This window comes from Phyllobates terribilis, unplaced genomic scaffold, assembly GCF_046119375.1.
Source record: "Phyllobates terribilis strain yellow unplaced genomic scaffold, ASM4611937v1 Scaffold_6010__1_contigs__length_47488, whole genome shotgun sequence".
NCBI classification, from domain to species: domain Eukaryota; kingdom Metazoa; phylum Chordata; class Amphibia; order Anura; family Dendrobatidae; genus Phyllobates; species Phyllobates terribilis.
In genome coordinates, this window is record NW_027368754.1 from 22,501 (window position 1) to 47,489 (window position 24,989).

At 40.7% G+C, this 24,989-nt stretch overlaps 1 protein-coding gene across 1 annotated transcript in view; it reads right to left on the minus strand.

Moving 5' to 3' along the window:
- LOC141250628 (receptor-type tyrosine-protein phosphatase gamma-like) overlaps positions 1 to 24,660 on the minus strand; it is a gene marked incomplete at its 5' end in the record, with an annotated part of 41,115 nt that extends 16,455 nt beyond the window's left edge. The window contains 5 exons of the mRNA XM_073670049.1: positions 4,371 to 4,513; positions 6,416 to 6,562; positions 15,448 to 15,576; positions 22,847 to 22,923; positions 24,567 to 24,660. Of these exons, the coding sequence (XP_073526150.1) occupies positions 4,371 to 4,513; positions 6,416 to 6,562; positions 15,448 to 15,576; positions 22,847 to 22,923; positions 24,567 to 24,660 (590 nt within the window). The remainder of the gene's footprint in view (positions 1 to 4,370; positions 4,514 to 6,415; positions 6,563 to 15,447; positions 15,577 to 22,846; positions 22,924 to 24,566) is intronic.
- Positions 24,661 to 24,989: the final 329 nt, after the last annotated feature.

A 24,989-nucleotide genomic window follows, 5' to 3' on the forward strand; every position in this document is an offset into this window, starting at 1 on the left:
GCCAAACACTTGTCTGGCTGGCAACTATCCTTTAAGCCTCACCCTCTACCCAAATGCATGCTCGGCAAAATTGAGCATTCATGTGTTTTCAATGGGGAGAGAAAAGTAGCCCTCTGCTAGACACTTCACCAAAAGATTGAGTTGTAATTCAACATGCCCATTTTGGAAGCACCCATACGCATTAAAAGGCTAATGCTTAATAGGTGTAGGCAGTGTAAAACCTGCTTTGTTTTCTTTAAGAAAGAAAACTCCCAATATACTATGAAACAAAAATGAAAACCGGATCGGATATTCCCCAATATTAAAAAAATAAAATAAGTATAATGAAATCTAGTTCATATAAAAAGGTATAAATGTTATTAAGGTATATTAAAAAAGATTTTAAGCAACAAGATATAAAAGGTAAATGGCAGTTTTATAGGTAAGGACACAAAAGTGTGACAGCACAGGCAAAAAGTAGCATACGGGTTATGAGCAGCATAACTACATAATACAGATTTATCAAACATGTATAGTAACAATGAATGATACTGTCATAGATATGCCTCATCCGAGATGGATAGATGTCAGATGATACGGTCAGGGAAAGAAAAAGTTCCATGTGAGAAGGAACATACTAAAAAGGGTTATCCCCCAAACTCGCATGTTATAGCAGAAAATAAATCTCTGAACAAATGACAGACTGATAGCACACATAAAGCAGACCTTGCAGTAAAGTCAGACATTAAAGTAAAGGGCAAAGTCCAAATGCTCACCCATATGATGTCAAATGTGCCTCGCGAGTCAGAAATTAGCCCCAACGCGCGTTTCGAGTCAGCCTCCTCGGGAAGTATTTTTTATACAGCTAGTTGATAAAGGAACTAGCCACCGTTACAAGACAGCAGTGGTAGCTGGTCCCTTTAACAACATGGTAGTGGTTGCAACATTTCCTGGGGCTTGCCGGAACCTTTGTGGTGTACATATGTACAGACTCCAGGTCCCTGGCCACCTCTCGGCCCAACTTATTTCTATAGAACAGCTACTGGAATCCCCGATATGAGAGTGCACACATTCAGACCAGCAGCATGATGATGCAGCATGATGATGCAGCTGGCCTGAACTATCAATCAATCATAAGTGCCCACCCCTCGCATCCAGGAAATTGGGATGGCTAGGGAGCAATGCGCTCCTAAAAAATGAAGATGAGAGGAGCCTTTTAAATGGTCATCCTCTCCCATAGAAATTGGCGGGTTTGGCTGACATAAATGGAGGGATTTAGAGGACTATGGTCTTAACTGAAGTACGCATATGTGCGCTCTGCAGATTCACAAGTCTGCAGTCAGATAGAGTGCAAACCTGAGCAACCCCTTTAACTGCTATATATTCATTCAAGCCAGAATTATGTGTCAAGTCCACTTTACCATCAATACATTTTGCTTTATTTCCAAGTAAAGGGAATCTGTCACCAGATTTTTGAAGTGTAGTCTGAAAGCAGCATGATGTAGGGGCTGAAACCCTGATTCCAGCAACGTGTCACTTGCTGGTCTGCACGCTGTCATTGTAATACAACCGCTGTTTTCTCTGCCGCAGAGCTAAAATGCGGAGTCCTATACAACCCCGCCCACATCACTAACAGAAAGCTGCCAATCAGTGGTGGGGTGGAGTTACACAGAGAAGTAGACTAGGAGGCACAAGGCATGTAGTCCTGAAGTGATAACCATGGAATCAATAGCGCTATAGAAATAATAATAATCATAAGTGAAACATCCCTGGAATCAAGGTCTCTGCCCCTACATCATGGTGCTTGAGATAACATAGAAAAGAAAACTGTGATAGATTCCCTTTAAATAATATAAAATAAGAAAAGGTGTACAAAATTTTTAGCTGGAAAAAGTTTAGTTAATTACTTTATAGCCTTCGCTTTAGAAAAAGAATCGTTCCAGCTCATTCCCTAGCAGACTGTATTAGTTTTGCATTTTTCCAAGTTAAAAACATGACATTTGCATGGAAATGGCGCAAATAATTTTAAAGCCTGGGATGCCTGCAATCTGGCAACATATGGTGAAAAGTTAATGACTTGCAAATTTTTATTTTTATTTTTTATTTTTAAGAAGAATCTGATAACCTCAAACTACAAACAAATTAAGGCACAAATCATCAAATTAATACAGCGGCTTCTTGGCATTTCTGGATTCATATTTCTAAAAAGTAATTTGTGGAGGCAATTATTCCCGGGTTTTTAAATTGTAAATTTATAGCAATTTTTACTTCGAAAGGCAGAGAGGCAAAAAAAAAAAAAAAAAACCACTAATTTTCAGCTACATTTCCTTTAGTGATAATTAAAAAAAAAAAAACGGACTGTGGTTAATGCGCATCATAAGCTGTAACTGTCTTGTGCCTATGATAAATATGAAGTGAAGGCCATTTGCTGAAAAGTTACACAATTTTTAATTATCCCAAGAACTTTTTTTTTTATTTATTTTTTTTAAACATTTGTAAGTTCTTGATTAACATTAAGACACAAGTTTATTTCATTTTAATTAAAGTATAATATTCATTTCAGATACGGGAAATTGTTCCTAATTACCTTATTTTTCTATCTGGCATCAATATTATATATCTTTGCGTTTTTTTTAATTAACAAAGGGAAGCAATACTAATGAATGGAAAAAAGAAGTTGTACCAGCCCGTTACTAACTCTTTAACGGTCTACAGTCTCTGTTGGACCAGAAGTAACGATGTCCTGACTACCAGTAACTTAATGGCTTTCACGGTCAAGTGATTGGTGATAAAGACGTTATCACTTCCAGTGAAGCTACAGTGTTGGTAAGGGGTGGATTTCGCTGGTTAGAAAAAAAATATAGTATGATAAGGATGGTTTTCACTGTCCATTTAGTAAAAACACGAAATAACCCCTTCAAAGGGAACCTGTCACCAGCTGAAAAGTAGCCAGTTTTTTTCTGTTATTTTATTTACACTCCTTCCCTGAATATGACATTTTTTGCTTTTCTAAAATCTAGCATATGGTTCGACATATGGGCCTTTATATTTAGTGCTAATTTTTATGGTCTTTACCAAGCAGGCCTTGCTCACAGGGTAATGGTGCAGAACAACCTAAAGACACGCCCCAGAGGATCCTGTGAACCTCGTCCCATGGTGAAGACCACAAAAATAAGCAATGAATTAAAAGCCCCACGATTCTGGAACCATATGGTGGATTTACAAGAAAACTGAATACTCTGGGGAGTAAAATAAGAACAAAAATTGGACAATTTTGACCTGGTGACAGGTCCTTTCAACACTAGGTTTACACTAATGCTATAAATAGAAGAAAAGGTGAGCAATAGCAAAAATTAAAATTATGGTTTTGCCACCCAAGATGGCGGGGATTCGTTTTTATTTCCCACCTCCTTACTTGCGAGCTATATGGTTTCTCCATAGATGAGCCCTGCATATATTATCCTCACCTAGTAGAAAAGGGGGTAAGATTAACCAGGGTTGGACCTTTTCTATGTAAAATGCCATAGCAGCTACATGGGCAGCATGTATGCCCTTGGTTTGAGCTTTCCAATGGAGGCATGTTTTTGAACATATGGCCTGTATAAGTATACATGTCGCCAATAGCATTCCCGTTGTAAAAAATGTGAGCCAGCACCTTATGTGATTTTTTTTTTAATTGGACATCTCTGAATTGAATGGTGCAACAGACTATGCCATTTCATACATTAAAGATACAGACGCCAAGAATACATCATTGAAACATTAGGCTGCTGGAAGCTTTTCCAGTAGATATGCCAAATGTATACCGCAGATTAAGTGTGATCATGCCCATGTCCCTCTATATCCAGTAACACAACAACTATAACCTGGTCCTTTTTTTGTCTTTACACTCTAACTTCCAATTAATCAAAAACATGACACTTGGTATTGTGTTTCCTTCCAACTGCTGGTGCCCACACTAAGGCCACGTTCACAATTTGGTCAGTATTTTACATCAGTATTTGTAAGCCAAAAGCCAAAACCAGGAGTGGATGTAAACTACATGAGTGGTTCATGTATTTCTATTATACTTTTCCTCTAAATGTTCCACTACTGATGCAAAATACTGACCAAATACTGAATGTGTGAACAAGGCATAATTATGAGAACCAGCCCCAATAAAATTGGCTGACGCTAGTCTTATGAATGTGGCTGCCTTTGGATAAAACCAAAATTAGCAAAGAGAACTTTGTTCTCCAACCAGATGTTAGAGCCCCAACAACCACACATGGATGATAATTCGGATATGCCAAAGTTAAAAAGAATATAAGATTTGCTTTTCCTATATTTGTACCATTAAAAAATCTCACAGCACATTAGAACCAAGTGCCAGCAGCCTGGTAGATACTTACTCATCATGCACAATGGTAGGCCCATCACGTGTTAGAGCTTCTTCTTTTATCACATTGATAAGTTCAAAAGCGCTGCTAATTGGGGCATCTGGGTTTGGCCATTTTGGACATTGAAAGTGACGAACCTCCAAAACATAATCATCCTGCAAGAAGAAAAGGCACCAAAAACACTGAGTACAAAGCTAACTTACATACTTCTATATACCAATAATATGGGAGCCCTTAGGGTTCCCTTAAAAAGTTGGTCCAGTACGGGTCCATAAAAGATTATGGGTAGCCTACTATAGATACAGTGGCATGTAAAAGTTTGGGCACCCCTGGTCAAAGTTAGTGTTATTGTGAACAGTTAAGCAAGTTGAAGATGAAATGATCTATAAAAGGCCTGAACTTAAAGATAACAGATTTCCTTTGTATTTTAGGCAAAAAATATATATTTTTTAATTTTTTACATTTTAAAAATGACGAAAAAGGAAAATGGACCAATGCAAAAGTTTGGGCATCCTGCATGGTTAGTACCTAGTAGCTCCCCCTTTTGAAAGTATCACAGCTTGTAAAAGCTTTTTGTAGCAAGACAAGAGTCTTTCAATTCTTGTTTGAGGGATTTTCATCCATTCTTCCTTGGAAAATCCTTCCAGTTCTGTGAGATTCCTTGGTCATCTTGCATGCACTGCTATTTTGAGGTCTAGCCACAGATTTTCATTGATGTTCAGAAGAGGGGACTGTGAGGGCCATGGTAAAACCTTCAGCTTGCACCTTTTGAGGTAGCCTATTGTGGATTTTGATGTTTGTTTAGGATCATTAACCATTTGTAGAAGCCATCCTCTTTTCAACTTCAGCTTTTTTACAGATGGTGCTATGTTTGCATCTTGAATTTGTTGAAATTTCATTGAATCCATTGTTCCCTCTACCTGTGAAATGTCCCCTGTACCATCGGCTGCAACACAACCCCAAAGCATGATTGATCCACCCCCATTCTTAATAGTTGGCGAGATGTTATTTTCCTGAAATTTGGTGGCCTTTTTCTCCACACATACCTTTGATCATTGCGGCCAGAGACTTCTATTTTAACCTTTTCGGTTGACAGAACTTGTTTCCAAAATGTATCAGGCTTGTTTAGATGTTCTTTTGCATACTTCTGATGCTGAATTTTATGGTGAGGCTGCAGTAGAGGTTTTCTTCTGATGACTCTTCCATGAAGGTGATATTTGTGTAGGTGTCTCTGAACAGTAGAACAATGAACCACAAAGCTAGAGTCTGCTAAATCTTTCTGTAGGTCTTTTGAGGTTAAGTGGGGGTTCTGATTTGCCTCTCTAGCAATCGTACGAACAGCTCTCACTGAAATTTTGCTTGGTCTTCCAGACCTTATCTTGACCTTCACTGTTCCTGTTAACTGCCATTTCTTAATTACATTTCAAACTGAGGAAAGGGCAACTTGAAAACACTTTGCTATCTTCTTTTAGCCTTCTCCTGCTTTATGGGCCTCCACCATTTTCATTTTCAGAGTGCTAGGCAGCTGCTTAGAATAACCCATGGCTACTGTCTTTTTGGCATAAAGTTAGAGGAGGCTTGGTTTTTATAAAGCTGGGAATTTTTCATCACCTGGCATTTCCTAACGATGGTAGTGAATAAAAGCCATAACCCTAACAGGCTAATTAAGGTCAGAAACCTTGGTCAAAATTATCAAAGCACACAAATCTCCAAGGGTGCCCAAAGTTTTGCCTAGGCCCATTTCCCTTATTGTAATTTTTTAAAATGAAAAAAAAAGACAATATATATATTTATTTGCCTAAAATACAACTGAAATATGTCATCTTTAACAATATGCCTTTTAGAGATCATTTCATCTTCAACTTGCTTAACTGTTCACAATAACAGTGATTTTGACCAGGGGTGCCCAAACTTTTACATGCCACTGTATTTATCGCCTAGATCTGCAAACTAAGCAAGTGCGTGAAGATAGAGACTGATGATCATTCTGAGATTCCATTTTCAAGGTTACTTCCTTAGTAGTGGGAACAAAATAATTAAACTTTTGGTCCGATTACCTGTGTAGCTTCAAGGATAAAGTCGTGGATGATAATTTGCTCCTCGTTAGAAAGACAGAGCCGATCTTTGCTGATCAGGGTCACAGTAAAGGCCTCACAGTTCATAGATTCTTCACGACTCGGCCAATAAACAAACTCGTCCTCGGTCTGAGAAGAAAATTATATAGATATGACAATGAATAAATAAAGTGGCCCGGTTTGCACTAAGGCTACCAGATGTAAAGCAATGTTTCCATTCCCACCAACGTTCCGTCTGGAGAGTGCAATGTTTCAGACGCTTTGCATGTAAAACGTTACATTGTCTGTAATTAGAAGTTTTGCCCTTTTCTCCTCCAAAAAGGAAAAACTTATTTGCTGGTTAAGACAACTACTCCCACCCCCCTTCCAAATTAGCTTCTGAGTATTCGAAACAAGCTGAATTATTCATTACGCGTGGAAAACAAGATCACATTCCTTGACCGATGACATTAAAAAATACATCTGACAGATGTTCTATTTCCAAGCAATTTAGTGTTCATTAAATACATTTAAGAAACACAAGATGGAGTTAACACATCACACAGAGGATGTAAGGAGCAAAAACATCTTCACAAACGGAGAAAAAAAAAGAGAAACAATGTAGATCCCCCCCCCCCCCCCTCAAAATCACGTAACCCAAGAATTGTCAAAGGGAACATGTCATCATGTTTCCTAAATGGTGGCCACTACCTTTTGTGTAAGTTAATTAGAATCCTATCAATCCGCTCCTTACAGCTCTGTACAGCTTCCTGTAAATCACTCACTTGTACTCAGCGCCCACCAGTCTGATGGACCAGTCTGATGGACCAGTCTGATGGACCAGTCTGATGGACTGAGTTAGAAGTAAGCACTGAGGTTGGTCCATACCCACCAATCTGTCAAAGGCAGAAAGGCTGGGTTAGCAGGCTCCACGGTTGGTCTATACCCACTCATCGACCCTCTGAGAGCTGATCACCATGGTGAGCGATGTAGAAGGTTAATTTCTCCCCGTATCCTGGGCAATGGTGCTACAATTAAGTGACAAAGAAGGTGGTTGCAGCCCTTTAGATCCAGAAAACATTGTTCCCGTTAATATCATATTTACTTTTTTTTTTCTAATTTTTGGAGGTTCCTAGACTAAAATAATATCATTCATTGCACTAAATAATACCCTTTCTTATGAGAGGGTAGGCTTTTTTGCTGTGTGCGCCCTTATAGTCTATCTATTGGAAATGTGAAAGTACCAAATATGAGGTCTCCAGCAATTAGGGAAGGGTGATACTTGAGGAAAGTTTACAGCTATGTGTAAAGGGTATGAATAAACCTTAACAGTTAAGGGGGGGCTATTTTTTAGGTTTATGAGGAGTTCAGAATTTTTTTTTTATACAAAATGCCAATATGACGTCACACAAATAGGAACCTCTCTTGTTCATACTTTGCTTTATGCTGCATTACTTCTAGAAGATAACCCTAACGTGCATGTTCTCTTGTTACCACCCTCTTGGATACTATAAACTGCTAGGGTAACTTTAGATGCAGATGTAGCCCAGTTGAAGTTGCCATTTAACAGTGGCGAGGGGCTGCATGTGTCCACAGCCGTAATCTTGACTGTTTACCTACATTCCTGTGTGAATTTTTTTTTCTCTACAAATCCTATTTATAGGATAGGTGATAAATGTCTGATATATGGGGGTGGTCCCTCCCGATCAGAACAAGGGTCCCTATCCCTGATTCTTATGTGCCAATGAATGGTGTGTTAAGGTTGCTCACAAGATCTACTTATGGGATTGACGGAGAGTACAGCACTCAACTGCATTTCAAACAAAAACAAAAAGCTTGGGACTCCCGTCCTAGTGATCGGTAGAACCTCCAGCGAATGAAAATTCAAGATCATGATGTATTGTGCCAAATTCAACTATAAACCAAGATTCAAGAACATGTACCTGCAGAGGGAACGCAGTGATGGAGAACTGCCCTTATTAAAGGTAGATACATACATGCTAAAAGTGCTCTTTAAAAGTAAGCCACAAAGAGGGCTAGCTCACCCAAAAGCGCAACATGCCTACATCAACAATATATAGAAGAATCCCAAATGTGCACAGGACAAACATTGGAAAACCAAGAATGCATGATGAGAGGTAAACTCCAGAATAAATGTACCAGCTTGAACATGGATGATGTGTTTCGAATTAAGCACGTTTTGAAAGGTGAAATTTAAAAGAATCTGTCATTTAAAAGAATGTCAAAAGTTTTGATTGGTGAAGGTCCTCACTGATTGCTAAATTCAAGGAGGAGAGCTCAGGTCAACACTGCTCTTATCTGACACGGAAGAAGAGCTCAGGTCAAGCTGCTCTCATCTGATACAGAAGACCAGCTCTCAGGAAAGTCTATGGAGTCAGTCTTCAGCCAACAGTGGAGCTCCTCCTCGATTACAGTGTTGGACCGGGAGGTCGAGACAGATGACAAAGTAGTAGTTCTCAGCAAAGCAAACTTTTGAGACCATCTTTAGTGTTGGAGGAGACCTTCTCTTCCATTTTAATGGGTGGGTCTCAGCCCAAGAAATCAACATTTTTGACAAGTCTCTGACTTTTTGAAATGAGTTAATATTTTTAACAGATCCTTAAAGGTGTAAGTGCAGGAATTACCTGTTCAAACTTAGCCAAGATGGTGGAAATGGCTGAAGGTGAAACTAGACGATTCTATACTCACTATATAAGTTTACTACTTCTCGTTCTTTTCTGTTTATTACCACTTTATACAATGATTACCGCAGCTGCTTTCTCTTATTATGGAATGCAAACATTTAGAGAAAGTATGTATTCTGTACCACAAATAAACCTTTTTTTTGTGAAAACGGGGTTAATTTGTTCTTCAAGGATTAACCATAAACCTACAGTAGAGATCTGATCCCTGGTGCTCAGGATGGGGGCTTTCTGAATTTCACACCCTGAGAGTATTTAATCGACATCAGAGATTTTTACCTCCTTTACGGAATGAGCCGGTCGGCGTAAGAGCAGGAATTGCTATTGAGTTGAGTTAATCTAGAACAATCGTCCAAGTGATTTCACATTAATGTCGGTAATGTCGTCTCCCCATATTCCTATTAAAAGGTCATCTGCTCGTACTCTAAGCAAGACTCCATTGAACACCTATTACACGCACTTAATTGCAGTTCATGACTAGAAGACGCTTGTAATGCTCACTGTGGGGCACTAAGAACATTTTATGCAGGGTTTAATTTCGGTTAAATAGACCTACACATGGAAAGTGTCTCTCTGATATTCTGCGTTTTATGCATCTCCAGCTTACACCTGCTAAATGCCCAAGTGCTTGTTTTAACCATAAATTTCTAAAAGGGATTGGGTCCTCAAAATTATCATTTTCTTTACTTGCTAAAAAACAGAAAATGAAAAATACTATTTTTTTCTGTTCATATTAGTGACCACCCATCTTAACTAACAGCATTATGATTTACAGGAGCCACATGGACCATAGGACACAACTGAAGGGAGATATTGATTTTTAAGGGAGTGTCTTGTGGGCATGCTCTGCGATCCGTGCAGAGGTCATTGTGCAGAGAGGGGGTAGGAGGTGAGCTGTGACCATCACTTATATAATATATATAAGTTTTACTCATTGTAATCCTGTCTGTGATGATGAAAGGACTATTGAAAAGTTATCTCTACAGAACCTATTATATGTCTCAGTAGAAGGTGTAAAAACGGCAAGATTTCAGTTGCTTTGTTTTTTTTACATAGTTGGTGACATGAAAAATAAAAGTTTCTCTAATTTAGGCTAAAGGCATACAAACTTGTGTATACCGATCATTTTGAGACAGTACCAAGAAAGCAAAGGACAAACAACAAAGTTCTCGCGTCACCTAGATGTGCAGGAAATGTCATTAGTTCTTGCTCAAAACAAAACCCAAAAGCAAGAACAAAATTGGTTTCCATTCAGGGACCAATATTTTTTTTAATTTTTTTATAGACTTAAATCAAACTTTTTTTTTAAATTAAAGAATAAAAACATGGCTAGAGTTAAGTGTTCACTTTACAGGAAGCCCCACCTTGTACAATATTTGTAGGACTTGGTTTTCTAAACTCACCATCATTAGTTCATGTGTACATTTCCTACGAGCAGCTCACTACCTCAAATCCCTTTACCGTCTTTCAGTCGCACCCATAGGACACTAATAGGTAGGTTCTCTTGTGGCAGATTTGTATTAATTATTACCAACCTCCTCACAGAACTTGTTACCCATGGGCCTGTTGAAACTCAACTTGGCCGATCAAAGAAAAGAAGGAAAAGTAATCTTGAGGAAAGTTCACAAAAAAATGAGAGGCCCAATCTCTTAGTGGACAGCGTCATAACTGCTGGGGTGAGGCGACTAGACCCTACTCCAACAAGGAGGCCATAACTTTTCTCCCACGGTTCCCACCTCTACAGTCAGAGAGCAGTAATCAAGTCAATAGTACATGTATCGTAGCATTGGAAAGCGCTCTGATTCTACATATTGTTCTACGTCCATCGCTCTCATTCAGTTTCTTTGTTCTAGAGAAATAACATTTCGCTTTCTGTGGTTTTTCCGCCTGTGGTAAAATGAGATTTTATTGCTTTCAAATTGTGCTTAAATTCTTTATCCAGGAAAAATGATTTTCCCTTCTTCCTGTGGAGGAACGAGAAGCGTTCACCTCTGGTCATAAAATAACACACCTTGAAATGTGCATGTTTTCAGGCTTCTCTCAACAGGAGACCGCATGGATAAATTAAAGCTCCGAATCTGGAAAATTGTCATGTTCTGCCGATTAGACCGTCTGAGCTGAGATATTCTGAGAAAGAAACTTCCAAACTGATCGGTGTTTAGGACTAGTGTTCTCGGCCTTTAGATTATATGATATGGCTGGCATACTTGCCAACTATCTCAATTTTGCCTGGACAGTCCCACGAACTGGACAACCTGTCCATAGGTTGAGCTTCGCTACTTCTAACATCACACACAAACAGTTGACTGGCATGACTATCTTATTTTTGGAAGAAAGCAGCCATGTTTTTTTTATTCTGTAAAACACCTTAAATTAAAATTCAGAAATGTAAAATAGTTAGACATACAATGATCATTGACCATTTCCTTCACCCCCCTGTGGTTTTTGGACATTAAAAAACAATTACTAGAAAAAGCGAGCCTCATTTGGATTTTTCTCTCTTGCTTGCCATGATCCATGAAACTTGGAAGCCTGGGGCTGTGGTGAAGGAGCCAACATCCATTAGGCTCTTGGCTCACCATACCATGGGTATATAAACACACACATGTAACTGGCCTCCAAGTTACAGAGATGATTCCTGTGACATGTACACACAGGGAAAAACATCAATCTCAACATTTGTTGCTGTCTCTCAAATTCAACAGAATTTAGCAAAGTTCTAGTGGGATTGGTCTGCATTGGGGGTTCTGTTGAGGCTTTAGTCTCCTAGATTTCATAGAGACTCTTCAAAACGAAATCTGTCAAGTTGGGATACATACACCCACAGATAAAGTCGCACATTGATGATCAGGACAATTGTATGGTGACTGCTATTGAAGCACTGATAGCAGCTACATGCCGTACAGTCAAAAATTGGCTAAATAGAATTTTTACCAATTGGCCATAAGAGGTAATGAAGTCTTCCTATATTAAGTATAAGTATATTAATGTTTAAACTTTTGTCCATTGTAATGGGAGGACACAGGCCCTCCGTGGATCATTGGTATGGCTGAATAATTTAGGGCATCTTCCCAACCACTTGATTTCCATCTCCACCCTAGTCTTCCTTGATGGGTAGCTCTGACTTCACAGGAACCAGAGAAGAACAGAGATAGATGGAAAACAAGTTGTTGGAAAGGTGCATTCAACTGCTTGGCCACACTGAGGGTGCATAGAGAGCCTGTGCCTGGTTTAAACACTCATTTTGTGCTGAAAGACTCCCTTTAAAGGGTTTGCCAAAAGACCGGTATTAATGGCATAGGGCATGTAATTAATGTCCGACCATGCAGATACAACAATGTTCTACAATGACGAAAACAAAGTGATGGCAGCTCTTCTTGCTAAACTTTCTAGGAGGGTTTAAGAACGGCTATGTAAGGTGACCATCATATTATTTAAATGTCTGCCAAACTTCCCAATTTTGGTAAGATTGGGCGACCATTCAATGTGAAGGACATTCCCTTGATGACATTTGGAAATGTCCAATCGATTTCATTAGGTCTAAACCTTTAGTTCTCCCTGTAGATAAGCCACAGCCTAGAAGTGAAGTCCTCATTGATATCACACACATGGCTCAGTCAAAGCAAGGGTGCATGCCAGGTTGTACCGCCCATACCAGCAGACCACGCAGCTGCTATGGGGCCAGGTGCCAAGTGGCACTCCCCCCAACTTCCCCCATCTGTCGCAAATTTAACGGCATCTGCATCCTTATGATGCATGCCTGCCATCATATTGTGGGGGGATTCACAATAGGAGTAACATGCAGTATGGGGGACTGTTATAGGGCATTATACTCTGTAAGAGCCATGAAAGGGGTAAACTAGTGGGTGAGCTTCAGTTTTGGCATAATTATTGTGTTCCTGTTGTAATACACATCCCTTTCCCTGGTTTTAAAAGTTGGGAGATATGACCCTGCCTACTCCACCAATATTTTATTTTGAGGGGTGGTGAGTGTAGACGGAGGGCTCCATTAGGACATTTGCTATGGCAAGTTTATTAGGAATATCTGCTGGCTGAAAAAGCGCTGCATGTGAATGGGGGTGTGATGAAGGAATAGCATTTGTATGGCCAGCTTTAGAGACTACGGCCAGCCAAATTCATAAGTTCACCATGGTCTACACGTCACCAAAAATAATCGCTACAACAAAGTAGCACAAAAACAATCTCACTTTGTGTTTGACTTTTTTTTGTCCAAAAACCATCCCTTTCATAGGGGGAGGGTGAATAATAGAAAAACTACTATACCAAATCCATATCTAAAGTCTGCGTCCTCCGATAGCTTCTGTCTTGGATTCGGTTTCATTAATAAATGGCAGGACACAGACAAGCTGCGCAGCGTGGATAAGACCAGTATAAACTGCACTGCAGCCACCCCCACTGCTCTTATAACCTGCATCATTTTCAATTGTAACACAATTATTGACTCTCAAGATGCCTGATGTGTGAAGACTGATGGTTTTTTATTTATTTTTTTTCTAAATGCTTTCTGCAAGCTGACAGCCAAATTCCCAGCTTGTCCTAATAATGACAGCCTCTGCCACATAAATTACCGGGAGTCTATTTATTGCAGCGCTAACTTAATGTTGCTGTAATTTACTGTAGTAAATTGTGTCTACCTGTCGTATTAGTAAATTTGCATTGGATGAGGACAAAGGAAATCTCATTTGGAACAATTAAAGATAAATAAGCGGATGCGGTCCGTCCTTAAAACCTGCCCATCAACTGCCTCTCGGCAACGCGGGAACAGCTACTATGTACACAGAGGTTAATCATTACAGCGATATATGGTCTCTGCTCAGCCACTTCAAATAGAAGCCATTCTTACTATACAACAACTGGCGAGGAAATATAATTATAAGGAGCCAAAAGGATCGGAATAATTAAGTTTCCAGCAATATTTGTATACAGTCATGTCAAAGTCCTGACTGGTTACGTGAAAGAGATCAGAAAATTAATGTGAAATTCAATGTCCATCACAATATGAAATAAAACATTATGGGGCAGGTAAATTAGGGCTGGCATTTCATACACCAGTCATATATAAAAAAAAAAAATATTGAATTAAATTGCACCAAATGTACTGATGCATTTTGGGCTGTCCTAAAATAAGAAAATGAAATCAATTATTGGTTGTAGCAGGTCCAGATTTGAACCAATTTTTTTTTTAATAAACCTATCAACAGATTAAGTGTCCAATGTTGGCTCTTAATGTATTCCTGCTGTTCCCCCGAGTATTCCATTTTTTTTTTAAATGCAACATATGGTCTCAGAGATATGGGACTTTTTATTTAGTGCAAGTTTTTATGGTCCTTACAAAGGAGGCATGGCTCATCAGATCCTCTGGGGCGGGTCTTTAACCTGCCCTGTGAGCAATGTCCCCTCGATAAAGCCCATATCTCATGAACCATATAGTGTATCGAAAAAAAACCAACTGATTTCTCAGGGTAACAGCAAAAGCAACATAGGAGCAAACAGAGGCCACTTTTGACCTGATGACAGGTACTCTTTAAAAGTTATAGGCCGATCCTACTTTGCTCTCCCGACCGGCAAACCAAACCAACTTTTTCAACACTTGGGGAGTGTGGTGTAAAAAGCAAACATTTTTTTGCCTAATTTTCATTATTTTACAACTTGAGCTATAGAGTCAGAATGGACCATATAATATTCCCACTGAGTGCAAAAAAGTATGTATTAATCTGAGCTTAGTAATGGCCATTCAGGCACTGAAACACTGCCCCATGCACTTGAATGAGGCAAGGCATATGAACAGGAAAAGTACTGTGCAGAGAAAATGTCAAAAGGGCCTTGTTCCCTTGGTTCTCACAGTCATTGTGGGTTCTTGCTTCAGACCTCTAATAATTAGCAGGTGACAGCACACCTTAGCGATCAATTGCAACTCCTTTAAAGGTTTAAGCCATTAAAAAGAGTTCAGACAGATCAAATAGCTGTCAGAAATATGGACCTCTAAAAATGCATGGAGACTCATGGACAAGGCCATGACTAAGGGTGTACCCACCGAAACGTGTAGTTTACTGCTGCCGACTAACACCTATATGGTATATTTTTTTTATCTGATTAAAGTTTCGGATTTTTAAGGAGCCTCCTTTCCAGAGCTCAATTTAACCCCTTTAGAGGCCCTGATAAGTATTTTAGAATATAGTTCACGCAGAGAACTACATGGTCCACTATTTCTAGTACTGGCCTGAAACACCTTTTACGTTAATTGTATTAATGTCACTTGTGAACAGAAAATGATACAAAACATAGATCAGCATGCCGATAGTGTGTCCTTACCAGACTCTGGCTGTCCGGTAACATGACGATGATCTGAGCATTATGATCCCATATCATCCTCCAGAAATCTTTAGTCGTATGTGGCATGGGGTGCTGGGTGATGATGAACTCATTGCTTCGTAAGTAGCCCTGGAAGTGAACAGCAAATTATTAAAACAATATAATTGTGATTTTATTAGTAACAAGTGCTATAGACATTTATGATGATATTTGGCTCCAAAAAGGTGTGATTCCCAAAATGTGTCCATTTTTCAAGTAAATCCCAAGTTAATGAGTCCGTTTCTCTTTCCCCCCAATAAATGCTCCTTTGGTACAGCCGTAAAAAGACCATGGCTCTCTGGAGGCCTGTGCAAATCATAGTCAGCCTATGGTTTTAAATGGGAAATGTGTAATACTTTATTTCTCCTGTGGTGGCGCTAAACAATGTCAGGTTCCAACATAGGTTAAATGTGTTCACTGGGGTTCTTGTCAACAAGATACATGTGAAGCCTTTTCATTATGGACCTGATTTCTAGCAAAAGTTTTGACAACGGTCATGAACTACTTAAATACCTGTTAAACTGGAAGGTGATGGTTCTCAAAGCCCCTTAAACTCACCTGCTCAGGTTGTATTACCTTTAGCTGCTTCACCAAGGGGAAGGGAGGAGAGCCAGGCGGAGGTGACCGAGCGGACCGGGAGGACCAGTAGGAGGCGACCGGAGGGACGAGCGCAAGAGAGCGCTGTGGCAGCGTGCAGTGCCGGCCAGCGGAGGGTGCCAGGTGGTGGTGACCAGGAGGTGATCAGGAGGACCGGTAAGAGGCGACCGGAGGGACAAGCGCGCTGTGATAGCGTGCAGCATCCCTAGAGGAGGTGAGTGAGGGGCAGGAGGCCGCGATAAGCGGCCCTACTGAACCCAAGTGTGTACTGTACTGTATTGTATTTGTATCTGTATTGTAATTGTATTGTATTCCCTAGTCCATATTTAATTGATTACACCCCCGTCCATATTTAATTGATCACCCCCGTCCATATTTAAATTGATTCCCCTGAACACCCCCGTCCATATTTAACCGATCCCTCTGACCACATTAAATTGACCCCCCCGTCCTCATTTAATTGATCCCCGACCACCCCCCGTCCATATTAAAGTGATCCCCCTGACCACATTTAAATGATTGACCCCCCCAGCCCATAATTGATTGATCCCCCTTGTCCTATTTAATAGATTCCCCTTGTCCACTTTTACTCATCCCCAGTCCCTATCTATTTGCCTTATCCCCCACCATATTTAATTAACCCCTGTCCATAATTAATTGATTGATTCCCCAGACCACAATTAATTATTTCCCCAGTCCATATTTATTGATATTATTGATACTTATTGATCCCCAGTCCTTAGTTAATTGACCCACCGTCCATACCTATTTATTTGCTTTACCCCCCATCCTATTTAATTAAACCCCCTGTCCATAATTAATTGATTGAATCCCTAGTCCACAATTAATTATTTCCCCAGTCCATACTTATTGATCCCAGTCCATAGTTAATTGACACACCGTCCACACTTAATTAATCCACCTGACCCACTCAGCTGATCCCCCGTCCATACTTAATTGATACTTAATTGATCCCCCGTCCATACTTAACTGATCCCGCGCCGATATCTAATCGATACACTTGCACATCCCTAATTGATCCCCGTCCATACACCTATATATAAATAATTGTGTTTTGTACTTGTACATATATACTGACTGTATCCCCATATTTAGAATGACGTCCATGTTGGCCGGAGCCGTGCAGTGTACATCTTGCGCAATGTATGCATTCCCTGAGCTACCGCTCAGGGATCCATACTGCTGCGAGAGATGTGAGCATATCGTGCACTTGGAAGCCCAAATCCTGGATCTAAGTGCTCAGATAGCGGTACTGAGGAGCATCGACAACATGGAACGGAGTTTGCTGCTCACCGAGCAGACACTCAATGGGTCAACACTGGGGGTGGAGCTTAGTGGGGAAGCGCAGGCTGAACAGGCAGGGAGCTGGGTAACAGTTAGAAGGGATAGAGGGAAGAAGTATAGGAAGGCTGGTTCAGAACCGGCATTATTGGAGCACGACAGATCCTCTGACCGCCGGGGGAGTGTATGCTCCAGTAATGAGGGGGAGGGGGGAAGTGTAGGGCAGGCTAGACAGGTCCTGGTAGTGGGTGACTATTATTAGGGGGACAGACAGGGCAATCTGTCACAAAGACCGGGATCGCCGAACGGTGTGCTGCCTCCCTGGCGCTCGAGTCCGGCACATCGCGGATCGGGTTGACAGGTTACTGGGTGGGGCTGGCGAAGACCCAGCGGTCATGGTCCACATTGGCACCAATGACAAAGTGAGTGGTAGATGGAGGGTCCTTAAAAATGATTTCAGGGATCTAGGTAGGAAGCTTAGGGCAAGGACCTCCAAGGTAGTTTTCTCAGAAATACTACCAATCCCGCGAGCCACACAGGAGCGCCAACGGGAGGTTAGGGAGGTGAATAAGTGGCTAAAGAGTTGGTGCAAGGCAGAAGGGTTTGGGTTCATGGAGAACTGGGCCGACTTCGCTGTCGGCTACAAGCTCTACCGTAGGGACGGGCTGCACCTCAATGGGGAGGGTGCAGCGGTGCTGGGGAAGAAGATGGCTAATAGGTTGGAGGAGTTTTTAAACTAGAGACGGGGGGGGAAACCAAGGAAATAGGTGGGATGTGAGGCAAGCAAGGGGGAAGGGGAGAAGTGAATATAATGAGGGTGGAGAGGGGGGTGGGGATAGTACAGTTAGATCGTTAGAGAAGAATAGGATGCTAAATAACCCCAAAGTTTTATCTTGCATGCTGACCAACGCAAGAAGCCTGACCAATAAGGCGGATGAGCTGCGGGCGCTTATATCGGAGGAGAGGTATGACATCGTAGGTATAACAGAGACTTGGCTAGACGATAGCTACGACTGGGCGGTAAATTTAACAGATTATAGTTTATTTAGAAGGGATCGGAAACAGGGGAAGGGCGGAGGAGTCTGCTTATATGTAAAGTCACGTCTAAAGCCCAGACTAAGGGAAGATATAGGAGAGGGAGAAGAGGGGGTCGAGTCCATGTGGGTAGAGATAGAGGGGGCAAAAAATAATAATAAAATATTACTGGGGGTCTGCTATAAGCCACCCAATATAACAGAGGAGAATGAGAAACTGCTATTAGGACAAATAGACAAAGTAGCAAAACATAATGAGGTGATTGTAATGGGGGACTTCAACTACCCGGATATTGACTGGGAAACAGAAACCTGTAGATCGCAGAAAGGAAAAAGGTTCTTGACAAATATCAAGGATAATTATCTCTCCCAACTAGTGCAGGAACCAACGAGAGGGAAGGCAGTGTTGGACTTAATATTGACTAATAGGCCTGATGGAATAACTGAGGTACAGATAGGGGGGCACCTAGGTAATAGCGATCATAATATTATCAATTTCAAAATGCCCTTCAGTAGGGTTATCAATAAGGGAACAACTAAAACATTAAACTTTAGGAGGGCGAAGTTTGATCAGCTGAAAGAAAACCTTCAACTTATAGACTGGGACAAAGTTCTTAATCAAGGAAATACGAATAGTAAATGGGAAACCTTCAAAAGAATTCTGAATACTCAGTGCGAGAGGTATATACCGTATGGGAATAAAAGGGCCAGAAATAAGAGGAAACCAATATGGTTGAATAAGAACGTAAAAGGGGCGTTAAATAGCAAAAAAGAGGCATTCAAGAGATTAAAACAGGAAAACAGCAAGGAGGCACTAATGTGTTACAAGGAAAAAACGAGAACCTGTAAAAAACAAATAAAAATAGCAAAGGAGGAAACAGAGAGACGTATTGCTAGGGAAAGTAGATCAAATCCCAAACTGTTCTTTACGTATATAAATAGTAAAAGGATTAAATCGGATAATATTGGACCGATAAAAAGTGAGGAAGGCAAAATCATAGAGAAAGATGAGGATAAAGCTAATCTATTAAATAAATTTTTTTCGTCAACTTTCACAAAGGAAAAAGAACTAACAGGCGAAATGAGAAGTGACAAACTTAATCCTCCACTAAGTATGACAAATCTAACCCAAGCTGGGGTACAGAAACGCCTCAGTAACATTAAAATAAACAAATCACCAGGACCTGATGGCATACACCCACGGGTACTAAGGGAACTAAGTAATGTGATAGACAGACCGTTATATCTTATATTTAAGGACTCTGTTGAGACTGGGTCTGTACCACTTGATTGGCGACAGGCGAATGTAGTGCCAATATTCAAAAAGGGAGCAAAAAGTAACACCGGAAACTATCGGCCGGTGAGTCTGACGTCCGTTGTGGGCAAAATTTTTGAAGGCTTTATTAATGAGGCAATCATGGAGCATCTTGACGCTAATAATCTATTAACCCCGAACCAAAATGGATTCATGAGGAATCGCTCCTGCCAAACAAACCTGATTGACTTCTACGAGGAGGTTAGCTCTCGAGTAGATCAGGGGGAACCAGTGGATGTCGTGTATCTCGACTTCTCAAAAGCGTTCGATAGCGTGCCACATAATAGGTTGGTATACAAAATGAGAATGATGGGGCTGGGGGAAAATGTCTGCAAGTGGGTAGCTAACTGGCTAAAGGATAGAAGGCAGAGGGTGGTTATAAATGGAATATACTCAGATTGGGTAAGCGTCACTAGTGGGGTACCACAGGGGTCTGTACTAGGCACAATGTTATTTAATATCTTTATTAACGACATAGTCAACGGGATAAATAGTAAAATATCAATATTTGCAGATGACACAAAGTTATGTAAAACAATTAATACAAAAGAGGATAGTGAAGACCTACAGAGGGATTTGGATAAGCTGGGTAGGTGGAGCATTAAATGGCAAATGAGGTTTAACGAGGAGAAATGTAAGGTCATACATATGGGAAGGAAAAATGGAAGTCACCAGTACTCACTGAATGGGAAATCATTGGGGAATTCAGAGATGGAGAAGGACTTGGGCATCTTGATTGATAGCAAACTAAATTGGAGTGCCCAAAGTCAGGCCGCTGCTGTAAGGGCAAACAGGGTAATGGGATGTATCAGAAGAGGTATAGCTGCAAAGGATGAGAACATTGTTCTTCCACTGTACAAAGCACTGGTCAGACCACACTTGGAATACTGTGCTCAGTTATGGGCCCCAATATATAGAAAGGATATAAATGAGCTTGAAAAGGTACAAAGGAGGGCAACAAAATTAATAAGGGGAATGGAGGGACTGCAATACCCAGAGAGGTTGGCAAAACTAGGACTATTCAGCCTGGAAAAGAGAAGGTTGAGGGGGGACATAATAAATGTGTACAAATATGTTAGGGGACAGTATAGAGACCTTGCCCGGGATTTGTTCAAAAGGAGGGATATTACGGTAACAAGAGGGCATTCACTAAGACTGGAAGAGAAAAGGTTTCAGCACCAGCATAGGAAGGGGTTCTTTACGGTAAGAGCAGTGAGAATATGGAATTCACTGAGTGAGGAGACGGTAATGTCGGATTCACTAAACCAGTTCAAGCGGGGACTGGATGCTTTTCTAGATACCAGGCAGATTTCTGCATATACTTAAAAATAGAATAAAATAGTAGGTTGATACAGGGATTTATTCTGACTGCTGGTTTCAGAGTCGGGAGGGAATTTTTCCTCAGGTGAAGATTGGCTAAATCATTTGGGGTTTTTGCCCTCCTCTGGATCAACTTTAGCAATTACAGAACTAACAGGTCGAACTTGATGGACGCAAGTCTTTATTCGGCTTTACGAACTATGTAACTATGTAACCAACTAAGAAACCCCTGTTAACTGACCTGGCATATTCATAAACCTCTAGCCACGGGCTCCTTTTAGCCTTAAACGCGAGAGTTCTCCTACCCACCACAACCCAACTGAGTCCACCTAGAGGTCCCAAACCATCCAATCCATCACAAAAAAACAACTTCAAGGACCCCCCCCCCCACACTATCCATTACTGTGACAAAATTAACTTAACTCCCCAAGCTGGTCAAACCCAACCCATTTCATTAACCAGATAGAGGTCTTTACTTAAACAAACCACCTAGAACTTCAATCCTCCCCCACCAATGTACAGGAAGATTACTCCTCTAAGGCTTACATAAAATGTCTGCCACTTTATCAATTGTCCCACCTTACATTTTGCTTCCCCTGGCCTCTCTGCAGGCTTGGCACCCCACTCCCTCCCACATACGAACATATTCTGCAATTCCAACCCACTTCATTCCCACCCAAACTCTGCCACGTCAGCCTACCTCCTAGGCTTTAGGCCCAAAGTCCAGCCTCTCTTAACATGCTGCAACTCACATCACAACCATTGTGGTAGCACACAGGCACAAACAGCATAAACATGTCCTGCCAGAGTATCACAAAAATCTTTTTTTATTTTAAATGCTGGTAATCTCATGCCACTCATGGTAAGACAAGAGATCCTTCTAACAAAAGGGTTTTGTCTATTGATGAGTGAAAGTGCTCTTTCCTCGAGTTTTCCGAGGGTGCTCGGGTATGCATAGAGTATCGTGGGTGCTCTATTGACATGTTCGAGTTCCCGTGGCCTGTTTGTGTCAGGCAATCCCCGCATGTATTGTGGCTCCATAACAGCTGCGAAACACGGGGCCGCGGAGACTCGAACATGTCACTCAAGCACCTGCGATACTCTGTGCATTCCTGAGCACCCTTGGCAAACTCTAGTAACGAGCACTTGCACTCATCACCTTGAAATTTCACCGTCATACTACCAAGACAGCGTGAACTGATCCGTAATTAGTCAAATTATTAAGAATCTGAAATTGTTAGGATTAAATTTGCACGAATCCAGCAAAATAGAGGCCAGCTGGCTGAAAATTTCCTGGACTTTTCAGAGTGCTTGGAAAAGTTAAAAATAAGACGACATACTCGCCTCTACGAGGCCCTGAACTACCTCCTTAAGCCACCTTCGCATCTACCTGGTCCTGGTCATCAACGTGGGTCTTTGGTTCTTCTGGGGCACAGGACCAAGCAAGAAATCATGTGGGAGGTGATGCACGTCATTGACAAGCGTCGCCCCGACGTGACCTTCAACAATGTAAGAATGGAAACCCTTGCGGAGGACCAGGCAGCAGATGCAGTGGCATGTGAAGGACAGGTGAGTATGTAAATTTATTTATTTATTTTTTTTTAAAACTCTCCCTCCCGATAATTTATCAAGTAGTGTGGTCTATAAAGACTATAATAAACCTAATTTTATGGCAACTGGGGCACAAATCGAATTTGTTTGTCAATTCAAGTGAATCTGTTCGAACAAATTCCGGAAGATATGCTCATCTGTAATTATTACCAGTCAATCATTTAAAAAATAAATTCCGTACCATGATATAAGAAGCGTTTATATAATCCGTCCCCTTCATTCCCGGCAATGGTGCTAGGCCCACTCTTGCACGTTCAGCTGCAGAAAAATGAAAAAATTACCAGTTAGACTCATAAACCCCGCACAAAACTATTACAGCAGGACTGAAGCAGGTATTGAATGTAGCGCTATGTTCAATATCTATAGCCTCTTGCAATAAGGTCTTATTTTCTGTATTATACTGGTAGGATTACTGGACTCCTAAGAAATTGGTCCGAGCATGTGTACAAGACTGGAAAATTAGATTGTGAGCCCCCTGGGAACAGGAGGGCGACATTACAAAATATATTCTTCGTATTACGCTATGGAGTATTTGGCGATATATAGGTAACGGATAAAATATTCTGTAAATATTCTCCTTAGAAGTTGCAAAAAAAAAAAAAAAAAAAAAACAAGCTCTAACTTTAATTTCCCCCAAGTCACGGCGTCTTGCTTATCTCAATGTTCCTTCAGAAATTCTGTCTGGCTTTTGTAATAACATGGTATACATAACTCAATATACTGTACCCAAAAGCAAAGAGATATTTGATTTCACAGAACAGAGAAAAACGTTATTTTTACAGTGTTTTTAATATATCCAGTGATGACATTGGAAGTCCTTTATAAGAGAACTTTCTAAAAGGGGAATGATCAATATAAGAAAAAAAAAGTACCTTGCACCCCACCCAAAAAAATAATTTTAAAAGTTTGTCTATGATTAGAAAAAAAAAGCATTTTTTTCTCCATAGGTTGTGTATGATAAACAATAGCATTGAATTGAGATAACTGCAATACCAGACACAGCCCATGGACAAGAGTGGTGCTGTTTCTGAGAGGGGTGGGGTGGGAATTCCATTATTATCCTTGAAAATTAGTTGATCAAGGTTTCAATATTGAAGTTGCCTTTAATATTGTGAGTCCCAATATGGGAAACGTATCTCATCATGAAGGTAGTGAAAAGTGGCAAGCAGCATATTTCCATGGGCGATAAATGATCGTTGGGGGTCCGACCACTATGACCCCTAGGATCATTTCCATGGGCGATAAATGATCGTTGGGGGTCCGACCACTATGACCCCTAGGATCATGAAAACTAGGGCTTGAAGTCCCCTGTGCAAATGGTGCAATAATGAGTATGTAAGACCTCTGCTACATTCACTGTCTATAGGAGGGGTGGTTGCACGTGCCCACTACTGCCCCCCGCATTTTCAGGATTATTGGGAGTCTCCGGGTCAGGATCAATCATTTATCATCTATTGTGTGAATAGGTAATAAAGGTTGCTTATTAAACAATCCCTTTCATTTCAATGTGTAGAAGCAGTGTTATATTTAAAGGTATAGTCTAGTTCATGAATCTCATCTATTAGGTAGAAGGTGGCTACAAAGAGCATCTCTTTTTCTGGAGGACCCAGCACATCCATGCATTACATCAACAGTCAATTGATTTGAATGTAAATTGTGCAATACTTTATTTTCCCTGCGGGGGCACTGCAGGGAGACTGAATACTTGATATTCGGTTCCTTCCATGGTTTATAGCTGGGGTCCTAGACATCTAAACCCCTGTCATTGGTTTATGGTAGGTCAAATTAGTGACTGTTCAATGGTAAAGAAGAAAAACATTTAGTCCTACATCCACAATCTTCAGGTCTACTATATAAAGAAATGACACTAAAAGCCGAACCAATCACCACTCTATTCGTACATGGCACAACCGACGAATTTCTGTTCTTCTCTTTGTTACAGTCTTTCTGGGCGCTGAAGCATTCAATGTATTTTGCATTACACTGCGTGACAAGCTGAAAGACAAGGGAAAAATATGTCAAAATTAGACAAATAATTTTCAGCATTCAAAATGTAATATAAAGGGAGTCTGAAGGTTGTCATACACTTAAAGGATTATTCCCAACGCTGAGAAGGTGAAAACATTCTGATTAAGCAAGACCCCTACCAATCCTGAAAACGAGGGTGGAAGAAGCAAAAGTCATCTATGTGAATGGAGCAGTAGTGAGCATGTGCAACCAGCAGTCATGTAGAACAGTGGTCGCACATGCTCACTAATGCTCAATTTACACAGGGGACTTTGAGACCTAATTTTCATGATCAAAGGGGTTCACTGTGGTCAGAA